At 41.2% G+C, this 12,719-nt stretch overlaps 1 protein-coding gene across 2 annotated transcripts in view; it reads right to left on the reverse strand.

The window, feature by feature from the left end:
* The window catches only part of PCSK5 (proprotein convertase subtilisin/kexin type 5), a 261,077-nt gene that overhangs the window by 88,114 nt on the left and 160,244 nt on the right, over window positions 1-12,719 (reverse strand). For both annotated transcript variants that reach the window (XM_027729025.2, XM_027729030.2), the window contains exons 11-12: window positions 10,696-10,813; window positions 9,514-9,702 (exon numbers count right to left, since the gene is read on the reverse strand). In XM_027729025.2, coding sequence (XP_027584826.1) covers window positions 9,514-9,702; window positions 10,696-10,813 — 307 coding nt within the window. The remainder of the gene's footprint in view (window positions 1-9,513; window positions 9,703-10,695; window positions 10,814-12,719) is intronic.

Consider the following 12,719-nt stretch of genomic DNA (forward strand, 5'->3'; position numbering starts at 1 on the left):
CAACCCCCACCTGGCTACAGTCTCCTTTAAGGGAGTTGTAGAGAATGATGAGGTCTCCCCTGAGCCTCCTCTTCTCCAGGCTGAACAGTCCCAGCTCCCTCACAGGACTTGTGCTTGAGTCCCTTCACCAGCCTAGTTGCCCTCCTCTGGACCTGCTCCAGCACCTCAATATCCTTCCTGAACTGAGGGGCCCAGAACTGGACACAGTACTCCAGGTGTGGCCTCACCAGCGCTGAGTACAGGGGCAGAATCCTTGGACCTGCTGGCCACACTGTTCCTGATCCAGGCCAGGATGCCCTTGGCCTTCTTCGCCACCTGGGCAAACTCTGGCTCATGTTCAACTTCTTGTCAATCCAAACTCCCAGGTCCCTCTCTGTCTGGCTGCTCTCCAGCCACTCTGTCCCCAGCCTGTAGCACTGCAGGGGGTTGTTGTGGCCAAAGTGCAGGATCCGGCACTTGGCCTTGTTGAGCCTCATCCCGTTGGAATCAGCCCAACTCTCCAACCTATCCAGGTCCCTCTGCAGAGCCCTCCTGCCTTCCAGCTGATCGACACTCCCCCCCAACTTAGGGTCATCTGCAAATTTGCTGATGATGGATTCAATCCCCTCACCTAAATCATCAGTAAAGATATTAAACAGAACTGGGCCCAACGCTGATCCCTGGGTGACACCACCAGTGACCGGCCGCCAACTGGATGCAGCCCCGTTCACCACCACTCTCTGGGCCCGGCCCTCCAGCCAGTTCCTAACCCAGCACAAAGTGCCCCTGTCCAAGCTGTGGGCTGCCAGCTTTTCCAGGAGTATGCTGTGGGTGACAGTGTCAAAGGCTTTGCTGAAGTCCAGACAGACTACATCCACAGCCTTCCCCTCATCCACCAGGCAGGTCACCTGATCATAAAAGGAGATCAGGTTGGTCAGAGAGGACCTGTCCCTCCTAAACCCATGCTGGCTGGGTCTGATCCCTTGTCCATCCCGTAGGTGCTGTGTGATTACACTGAGGATGATCTGCTCCATAACCTCGCCAGGCACTGAGGTCAGGCTGATGGGCCTGTAGTTTCCCAGGTCCTCCTTCCGACCCTTTTTGTGGATTGGTGTGACATTTGCCAACTTCCAATCATGTGGGACCTCCCCAGTGAACCAGGACTGTTGGTAGATGATGGAGAGAGGCTTGGCGAGCTCTTCTGCTAGCTCCCTCATCACCCTTGGGTGGATCCCATCTGGTCCCATAGACTTGTGGGGATCCAAGCAGCTCAGTAGGTCACTAATTGTTTCCTTTTGGATTACAGGGGGGCTGTTCAGATTCTTATCTCTTTCTACAAGCTCCAGTAGCCAGTTGTCTTCAGAAGAACAAGTCTTACTGTTGAAAACTGAGACAAAGAAGGTGTTAAATACCTCAGCCTTTTCCTCATCTTTGATAACTATATTCCCGCCCATGCCCAATAAAGAATGGAGGTTTTCCTTGCCTCTCCTTTTGCTATATGTATGTATATCTTTTATACATGCATATATACGTATGTATTATATTTATCACTATTTTAATTTGGTCTTTATGTGTGAAAATTCTACTGGTAATAGCCATGTTTAAATATTTTTTAATTAAACAAGATGTCTACAGCAGAAAATCCAATTGATTTAAAATGCTTTCCCGTAAAACAGAGAAAAATCCAGCATTGGACTAGATTAACATTTATGACATTTCCACTTGTGACTTTTTACTGTTATTTTCTAAGCTAATTTCAAGCTTTATTCTCAAAAGGTAGTGAAGTTCAGCAAGCATTGGGAAAACGGGATACTTTTGTAAGAATGCTTCTGGTGAAAACCGCCACACAGAATATGAATAAAACACCATAGTTCTTGCTGGGAGCTTAGGTCAGTCAGCGGCATGGGGTCAGGTACAGTATATCCACACTTACTGTCATAGAAACTGTATGGACCATGCACTTTATAGGGCTCAGCCAAAAGCTGATTTTCATGCTCTCATTTCAAACACAGAAACATAGCATCATAGAGTTGGAAGGGAACTACAAGGATCATCAAAGTTCACCTCCTGGCCCTACACAAGACAGTCCCCATAATCACACCATGTGCCTGAGAGCATTGTCCAAAAATTCTTGAACTCTGGCAGGCTTAGTGTCATGACCACTTCCCTGGGGAGCCTGTTCCAGTGCCCCTGGATGAAGAACCTTTTCCTAATATGCAACCTAACTCCCCAGACACAGCTTCATGCTATTCCCTTGGGTCCTGTCACTGGTCACCAGAGAGGAGATCGATGCCTGCCTCTCTGCTTCTCCTTGTAAGGAAGACGTAGGCTGCTATAGGTCTCCCCTCATTCTCTTCTCCAGACTGAACAAACCAAGTGATCTCAGCTGCTCTTCATATGGCTTTCCCTCTAGACTCTTCACCATTTTTGTAGCTCTCCTTTGGACACTCTCCTATAGCTTTGCATCTTTCTTATATTGTGGTGCCCAAACCTGCACACAGTACTCGAGGTGGGAATACAACAGTACAGTGTCGAGTGGGGCAATCACCTCCCTCGACTGACCCGATGGCCCCCAGGACATGGTTGGCCCTCCTGGCTGCCAGGGCACACTGGTGACTCATATTCAACTTGCCATTTATGCTTTTTCCATTTTAAAGGAATGCCTATAATAGTATTTATTGAGGCCATGTTACTGAGAACACAGCTGCATTGGGCAGGGCACATCTCCAGGATGAAGGACCACCGCCTCCCTAAGATCTTGCTTTATGGTGAACTTGCCACTGGCTGCTGCAAGAGAGGAGCCCCAAAGAGGAGATACAAGGACTCCCTGAAACAACATCTCAGCCTTGGCCATATTGATCATCATAACTGGTCTACTCTGGCCTCCAATTGGGAGGTCTGGAGACACACCATCTTATAACGCTGCTGCTTCTTTTGAGAAAGCACGCAGGATCACCCTTGAGGAGAAAAGACAACGCAGAAAGAATCGTGCCTTGTAGAATATACCACCTAAGGAGTCTTTCTGCTGTGCCTTTTGCAACCGGACATGCCTATCTCGTATTGGCCTTTTTAGCCACCAACGCGCTTGTAACAAACGTGGGTAGAGCCCTTCCCAAATCTTCGTTCACAAAGTCTAGCCATGATGATGATAGTATTCTAATCTATTAGAACTCATAAAATTAAATTAAAATATATATTTAGAATTATCTTAATTTTCACTGATAATTGTGTGAGAATTTCTTCTGATGCAGTTCTGTGCCTCTGTATGTGCACCTACGTGTGTATATGTAAATATATTCTGGCAGCAGAATGGGCCTGTTTCATGTCACTGTTAAATCAGTTCTCTGAATACAGCAAAATCTCACAAACACGTGGCACTTATTGTTTACTGAAAAGGTAGAAATTATTACACAGTTATTACCCAGAATTTGCATGTGAGTATGTTCATTTTACGTCATTATAGAGATTATTTCCAACTGTTAGTCAAATTGTCATACTGTTGTCATATTGTTGTTGTCTGATAACTAATGTATTACTTTCTAAACATCCTGTCAGTGCAACAAGGCAGCAATATTTCTCTTTGCCATCGAGGTAACTAGATTACCCAATTCACTATTCCCCTATGCTCACAGGTCGAGCACAGAGGGTAACAGTAAACAGGGTAACATCAGACCAGTGACCGGTCACTAGTGGGCTCCATCTTAGACCCTGTGCTCTTCAACATCTTCATAAATGACTTGGATGCAGGACTGGAAGGGATGCTAAGTAAGTCTGCAGATGATACAAAACTTGGAGGAGTTGTTGACTCCCTCTAAGGCAGGGAGGCCCTGCAGAGAGATCTCAACAAATTAGAGGATTGGGCAATCACCAACCATGTGAAGTTCAACAAGGGGAAGTGCCAGATTCTGCACCTGGGATGGGACAACCCTAGATGTACATACAGATTGCAGAATGAGATCACCAGCCGGTCAAGGGAGGTGATTGTCCTGCTCTGTTTCTGCACTGGTGAGGCCTCACCTTGAATATTGTGGCAGTTTTGGGCACCACAATATAAGAAATACATTAAGCTATTAGAGAGTGTCTAAAGGAGGACAACAAAGATGGTGAAGGGCCTTGAGAAGAAGCCATCTGAGGGGCGGCTGAGGTCACTTGGTGTGTTTGGCCAGGAGAAGAGGAGACTAAGGGGAGACTTCATTGCAGTCTCCTCATGAGGGGAAGAGGAGGGGCAGGCACTGATCTCTTCTCTGTGGTGACCAGTGACAGGACCGAAGGGAATGGCCTGAATCGAGTCAGGGAAGATTTAGACTGGATATTAGAAAAAGGTTCTTCATCTAGAGGGTGGCTGGGCACTGAACAGGCTCCCCAGGGCAGTGGTCACAGCACCAAGCCTGACAGAGTTCAAGAAGCATTGGACAACACTCTCAGGCACATGGTGTGAATCTTGGGGATGGTCCTGTGCAGGGCTAAGGGTTGGACTCGATAATCCATATGGGTCCCTTCCAACTCAGCATATTCTGTGATTCTGTGGTTCTGCAAATTATATAGTATTATACAACTACTGTGCAATTACACTGTAAATTTTGTATCCTCTGGGCTTCTATTTGCATACATCGAAACACAAGCTGCTGTTTATTTTTACTCTAATTAGCCTAATATTTTGCATAATAGTTTTTGTTGGAGTATGTTTGTCTTATTTTGAAATTTTAAATTGTTGTCAGATTTCCATTTTAATAACACATCATTCTTTTAAGCAATTTTGGGAGGAAAAGACAAAAATCTTGTGTTTATAAAAACATCCTTACCTAAAATATGCTATGATTGGAACTGTAAGCTTCCACCCATGGAAATGGTGAAAATCTGGTAATATTATTTCAGAGAAAACTGACTAGCTTTTTTAAAGAATACTGCTTTGGGAAAGATTTGAATTTTATAAGGTAAAGTCTAAATTTGAATCTTTGAATATATGTACCGTGTTTCTGCAAATGAGTCAAAAAGCTACAGACAGATCAAAAGAGCAATCAAAAACAAAGCAGAAATATACTGACTGAGGCTGTCTGTATGTGCATGTTGTACATACACAATGGTCCAAGTATTTCTGAGTTGCTTTGCTTATGCACTAAACTCTCAAATCAAAGAACCTTTGAGGCAATACAAGGACTGCATTTTAAGTGATGTTCAATGAATGAATTAAATGATCAGATGTTCAGGTGTACTTTCCTTATCCAGAAAGAAATATATATGGAATAGGATCTTTTAAGGAGCATGGAACCAGTTGAGATGGTAACTTTGTTATTTGTCAGGTTGATGCTGTAAGGTAAACGCATGCAGATATTCTTCCCAAGAATGCCAAGGCAGTGGAAGGATTGAAAAAAAGGTTTATTTCAGACGCAAGGACCACTTTTTTACAATGCGGCGAATCAGGCCTTCAGGGGCAAAAGGCGAGTTCCTGCCCCCTCAGGACCCCTTTTATCCTCTCTGTTTCTCCTCTGCCTTCCCGAGACCTCTGTGCATGTCTGTTAGGGCATGTCTCCTCTCACGTATCAGGGAGAGAGACTGACAACTTCTCTTGCTCTGTGAGGGGAGAAAGCACTGAAACTGCCTTTGAGAAAGAGTTACCATTTAGGCAGAAAGCCTTCCTAGCGAAAACTGAATTCCTAACTTTCTGTCACAAATTCTTCTGAAATTGTACCTGTCCCAATAGATGCCAAGTCAAAATTCATATCAAGGACATACTTATCAAACAGATTATCATGGATAAGTAAATGATTAGTACGCGGTCTGATGAATTGTTAATTGACTGTTACAGATTACTATATATTGTGGACTTAATAATACCACCTCAGAGATCTTTTCAGTTACTGTATAACAGAGACACTCAGCATGAAGGTTGGCCCTATACTTTTCATCAGATTTGGATACATAAAATGTAATGTTGTTTTTGTTTAATATTAGAGTATTGCAATAAAGATGTGCACCTATAAAGAGAGCTTTCTTCTACTTTTGATTGCCAAGACTTTTTACGAAGCAACCTAGTGCGTAAGATTAGATAAGAATATCTTGTTTTTGGTCTAAGAGTCTCCTGCAGAGGAGGGTATTATTAAAATTTACTGATTGTCTAAGGTTTCACGATAGGAAAAAGATGGTCATGAAAATACTTCCCTTTGTTAGTGAACAGAAGTATTATTAATGTCAGGGCCATATAAGCATAGGAAGCTAGTGGCCTGGAAAGTTGCCACCACGTGGCTGAGATATTTCAGTTATGCAGTTCAAGTGGCAACAGCTGCTTTAAATTTAAAGGCAAGAATTAAATAAGCCATGACCTCAGTGGGAGACAAATGGGCCCTAAGTTTGCTTCTTCTATCCCCTTTGTGTTTAGCCTCCCCTCCATAGCCTCCCTGTACTGAATGTTTGTTAGAACTGACCTTGGTATGTCTCAAAAAACACTCAGAAACCCACGCTGCCAAATCCAATGACCAATTGTTTTCAAAAAGGGGATACTGTTCCCCATTGGTCTTAACTGTAGCCTCATCCTCACACCAGCCAGAACTTTCCTAGCCTTTATTTTCCTCTGCTGCAGTACATCCAATGTAATCATGTTTAGCACTTTCGAAACAACAAAGCAGATGTTCCTTGTAATGTAGTTTTTGAAGAATGCACATAAAGCTCAAGCCAGTGACAGTGTAATCCACCAAATGACTGCAAAGGAATCCATATTGACTCTGACTAACAAATTTTCTTACTGAAGTAATTTTAGGGGATGCCAACATTAGGGATAAAATATGCAGAAAAAAGGCCAGATACTGCCTTGAGGGACCTACTTGTCAATGCACCAGAATCTACACACAATGACTTTTCATCCAGAATTGGGGGAGAAGAAGTGCACATGTAAAATATACCTTTTGCACTTAAATACATTTTACCAGCAAACTGTTTCAAATTAAACCCAAATGATTAACAGTAAAGCAATGAGGTTTTCCCTGGGTTCAGTAAAAACAGCTGATATTGCTGTTATTAATCATGTATGTGTGCATTAAAAAGTCTTGTACGTCTGAGAAAGCACCTAAGTCAGGTAGCAGCAATGTATAAGAGCGTCTGTGACCTCTGCCTATTTAAAAAAAGCCAGACTGCTTGCTGCCAATGTATTTCTCCATGCATGCTTACACTTGAATGCATTTATTCTGATTTTTAACACTTTAAGAATCAAGAACCTCATAACTAATTTTTCATATTAGTGAACAACAACATTCCTACTTCAAGTTTTATTCTATAAAATGATGCTAAAACATACACTTAACAACATTCAGCATACTACTAATTTCCAGACCTTTAAGCTGTATGACTTCTTACAGCCAGACCAAATAAAATAAGCCTTTTTGAAATACCATTTTGAAAAGTATTGTATTCATATCCATTTCTTTACGCTAAGAAAGGGCTTGTGAAGGCTCTAGGTATTTCAGACCTAGAATGCGCAATATACATTTATCCCTAATATTAGTAGCCCAGAGTTGTTTGTTTCAGCAAAATGTGATTACTAGTCAGTATATCTCTGAAGTTCCCATGGGAAGGGAATTTCTGGTGTGACTTTACGAGCTCTGTCATGAATAATTTGGTTTTTGGGAAGTGCCAAAACATGAAAAGGCCTTTCAGGTTTCTTTGTTTTCTGGCTAGTCTTGTGATACTGTAGTATAAAAAAAACAGCTGAACTTCCCCTTATTTTAATACATATATTTGCATTCTCTCTCTCTATGACAGGTATGAAAAGTAATTACTTTCTGTGGAGCAGGGGTTACAGAGAAACTGACTGAATCAAATTTTGTACCTATTCCACATAACAGTCATCACCAGAGATGAACTGTGAATACTGGAATGTTTATCCCTCTTGCTGTGGGTCAGCTGCAACACATGAAAGCCTAGAGCCAAAAGTTAGCTATGTTAAGACCACTGGGTTTACACAAGATTGTTTTGTTTGGATACCTAGTTGGAGGACTTTCAATTTTTTTCACTTTGGACCAAGGAAGGACCGCTGCATGAAAATTGAAAAGAAAACTAAAAAAGGATTTCTTCAAACAGAAAAACAAAAGCCTGTTTCATAACTAACAAGAGAAGCCTGCCTCTGCACTGGTTAGCAGAGGACAAATTCTTTGTTCAGTGTAGTAGTGTAGCAGGGAGATACACAGATGTGTGTGCCTATGTGCTTTTATCAGCAAGGCTCTGATGGCAGAGGAGATATTCTAGAGGGCCCCAAAATTCCAAGAAAACTTTCTGTCCATTTGATGAATTAATGTCTATAGCTTGAAGAGTATTTTCAGTACACCTTTTCTTTTATATTAACATAATCTCTAATGAAAATGGACATTCACACTTCAGTCAGAACCACGTCCATCTGACTGTCTCCAAACAAGTCCTTTTTTTAACAAGAGGAAAGATAAGTCCTTCTACCACTGAGGTACAGGAGGACACACAAGTTTCCAGAGCTAGACAGTCAGCATTTCTAGCTGTGGAAGTGTGGATGAAGAGCAGTCTGGAATGCAGGCCATTTCCAGTTCATTAAAAGTCCTGGAGAGTAGAACTAGGGATATAAACTTTTGAGAAGACTTAAGCATGACGGCAGAAGAGTTCTTACAACACAGGTTTGATATATGGCAGCTTTTGCAGTTTCTGAGACATATAACATCACTAACATCAACTTTTATTTGAGAGCCAAGCATTGTGTCTAACAGAATGGCCGTCATCTAAATCTGCAAGTCACTAAGGAAAAAAGGATTCCCTATCATACTATGGTCCCATTGGGAAGAATATTTCTAGCCACATGGAGAACTATAGAAGCATTTCTTAGTGCAAATGTAACTTATTTGCACATTTGTAAATGGGGTAAAGTGTGAGAAGGTTTCTGATGTGTCTTAGTCCCTTAATCATCTCTGGTAGGAGGTGGTGGTGTTGATCATGGATTTAGCGAGATTTACCTGCAAAGTCTGTCAATGTTTTATTCCAAGAAAATGTCAGTGTTGTCCTATTATGAGCTTTTCATGGGTTGAGTATATTTACTTTGAAAAATAGGATACAGAAATTGGTAACACCAGGAACTTAAAGAAAATAGCAGTAAAGAACCACTATTCTATCTGATTTTTATTCCTAGCAAAAAAAATGGAAAAGAAAGGAGCAAAATGAAAAATAAATGGTTATAGTACATAGAAACACTTCAATTCAGCTTCCTTATAAACACTGAGCCTGTTACTATTTTCTTCACATTTCCAGCTATCTAACAACTTGTGAACCACAAAAGACTATAAAAATTAACTAATCTTTATTTTGGAGATTATATCCTTCAACAGTTTTACAGACTACTCTTCCACTGAGATCACAATTTTTGAGTTCATTTGTACTTCACTCTGCCCAGGTCTATTAGAAAAAATAATTAGCCTGTGTCTGCCAGCAACCCTGCTGTAATGACTTGTCTATTCTTTGCTGACATGGACATCTCAGCACAGGCTCTGCATGCTGACTGTACTGTGAAGCTGTGTTGTCATACTATACCTGTTGGCCAAGAGCTGTGACCTAGTTCCAGATGGAGAGGTTAGGTAAATTGCCAAGTCTCCACGCCGAGGGTGAGTAATAGTGATGCGCACAACCACATGCTCCAAGTAGATCACATGGTGGTTAGGATTATCTGAACAGCCAGTGGCTTTGTAAATTGAACGGACAACGCTGTCAGGTCGTATTGTTCTATAATAGAAACATAGCAAACAACATTATAATTTCTTGCTTTTTGTGTAAAATAGACAACCACACATTTTTTGTTTAGTAGTGAATGACAGTGTGGGACAACTGAGAATTCGGTAGCCTATAACCATTAGTTTTAATATGTACCTAAAAATATCATCACAGGGTAATTATTTTGCTGCAGCTAATGGTTAATGGCCTGTATTTCTGTTAAGCATGTACACAAGGTAAAATAGGAATAAGTCTTTCGGACAGAACATTTTTGTGGATTAGTGGCCAGCTGAGAATTGCTAGGATTGTCATGGGATCACAGCTGGTTGCTAAACCCCAGGAAATGCCTGGCATAGTTAATAGTCCTTGCTTACGTAACAGCAAGTATTACATATTAACTGTACTGAATGGCATGTGTTTTAAATTGGCATGGTATCCTTGCAGACTACACCAGTTATGGATCAAGCCTGTCAAATATAATTATCAAACAATAATCTTAATGCTTTGAAAGTGTGCCTTATAACTGATGCTGTCTCTATATCCACACAGTGCACAAAGAGAATTTTGCTCTTAAGCCTGGTTCTATAGACACCCTATCCTAGCAAGTGAAAAAGTTTAGTCTTAGGCTCTGAGCTAGAGACTCTCCTAAGACTATCTGAGAGAGTATGGAAAGCGTATTTGCTTGTTAGATCCTGGACTGGTAAGTCTGTACTTTTCTTACAAGGGTGACTGAAGTGCACTCAACCAAACATTGTTCTTTGGTGCATCATCTACATCAAAATTTACTGTTATCCAGTCTGGCCTGTTTTACACCTTATAGGTGTTCTTTAAACTAGGGCCTTTCCCCAAGCACTACAGGGAACAATGTTTACAGGCAAATGACCCGACATCTGTGAATGTGACAGAGATTCCCGGTATAGCTTTCAAAATGCAAGGGAGGGGTAAATTATACCCAAACTCTTTCCATAAATTTATGCCAGCAAGAGTTTTGGTAGCGGGTATTACTTGATTTGCCGATCTGTGTTCTCCACACACACATGCTGTGGAGGGACTGTTGTCCACTTTTCTGCTTCTATCACCATTGCTTCAGCATCCATCAGTCCAAATCCATAGAGGTGGCTCACTGCAAGGTACAAACAGAATGGTTGCAGTTATAACAAAAAACTTCGGTTTTCATCATAGATTAATTCCAGAGAGTCACATCCTAACAGCAGCTGCTTCTTTTCTACTTCTTCCTTGCTTTCTCTCAAAGCTCAAAAATCTCACTGCCAGAAACATTAATGACTATACCTAATTTATTCACTAAACCTGTTCACTGCTTTCTTACAGAAGTGGCATGAGGAGCTACTTACATTGCTATCTAGCATGGTAGGAGCTACCTACCATTAGAACTGCAGAAGGTCAGAGAGTAAAATTGCCTCTGATTACCCTTTGTCCATGCGCCTTAATTTTGCCCTCTTATAAGAGATAATATTAAAAGGTGTAAAAAACCAGAGGAAGGTTATTTCTGTTACTCCAGTACCAAACATGGGCATGTACCTGTATTAAAGGTAACTGAGACAATAAATTTAAGATGGAACAGGCTGTCTTTTGTAACTGTTGTATTCTCTTAACTTCCCTGAGTGTAAGCAGCATGTAGATGCTCTCCTGTTCCTGTATGCAATATGGTTGCCACTGATCAAACAACCAGGTAGAGCCAACAGTTCCCTAAAGCTGTGCATGATGAGGGTGAAAAGCACTTATTGAATCAGCTGTATGGTTTTGGATGATGTTCCAATCAAAACAGAACCTTGCAAATGTATCTTGCTGAATTAGAAGAGCTGCTAGACATGTTTTATTGTGTCAAGTTAGGGCTTTTGATAAAGTTCTGACAGCAGAAGGAGTGAAAGAAAAAAGCTTCCACAGGGAGGAGATTAGATTGGTAATATCAATAAATGAGTTTTGCTTGCTACCAGGACAGCGCTACCGAGAAACCCTCAGAAAAATGTCAGTGCTATTTTAACCAACAATGCAATAAAGCATGGTGTAAGTCATCCCAACTGCACTTTGCAGAGGGTTTGTGATAGCAATCTCTATTGCCAAAACAGAATTCAAAGGACTCTTACCCCCAAAAAATCCCCAACCTTATCAAACAAATACAGTTGAAAGCATAAAGATAATCAGTGTTTAAGGATCTCATCTTCCAAACATGGCAGTACCTAATACTGTCTGAAACTGCCAGCTGAAAAGGGTTCTTCAGTGGAAAATACTGCAAGGCGTAATGACTGTGTAATGAACTGGTTTTCTTCCTATCTCCTTCCCCCTAAGCCCCAAACTGAAGTGCACATAGGATGGAAATGTTCCTTAGGAGACAACTACTGCTCTTCTGCCAAATGAGGCATGCATCCTGTTCAGAAATGAAACACAACTAAAATACATGAAAATAATTAAATTCAGCCGTCCTTCAGCTTTCTGAATTCTCTTTCATGTATTTCAAAAACAAATGGATAGAGAAAGAGATGTTCTATTTTTACATGCGGGGAGAGGCAGCCAGAAAGACAGCAAGGAAAGCTCAAATGAAGAAACTTTTTGTACTGTCAAGAAGACTCCTGTGATGGAAATCTCCTTAGTCTTAGATGCCATCTTGCAAAAACCGCATCTGATTATGAGCACATATTTATCTGTGAAGACATTTGTCTGTTCGTACACTAGAATTTTAATTAATAATCCTCCTGTCATCTCTGAAAATCAGCAGGAGGAACAAGTCTTAACTCACATAGTCTGTAACTGTACAGTTATTCTGTGTAGTACATTCAAATAGTGAGGATTAAATTTTCAGGAATGGAAAATTTTTTTCAGCTAACTCACAGAAAACGTATTTTTAATGCCTGACAATTAGCAACTTACATTGACTTAGCACTCAGAATGTCCAGTTCTATATATATGTGTGTGTTCAACCCAACTACTGAGCTCAAAGAAGAGCCAAGATTTTCCTCAACTCACCTTCTCTTACCCAGAAATAAGGGCAGAAGAGTACCTAACTTTGCCAC

This window comes from Pipra filicauda, unplaced genomic scaffold (assembly GCF_003945595.2).
Source record: "Pipra filicauda isolate LSUMZ 115617 unplaced genomic scaffold, ASM394559v2 scaffold37_size4185640_pilon, whole genome shotgun sequence".
NCBI classification, from domain to species: Eukaryota; Metazoa; Chordata; class Aves; order Passeriformes; family Pipridae; genus Pipra; species Pipra filicauda.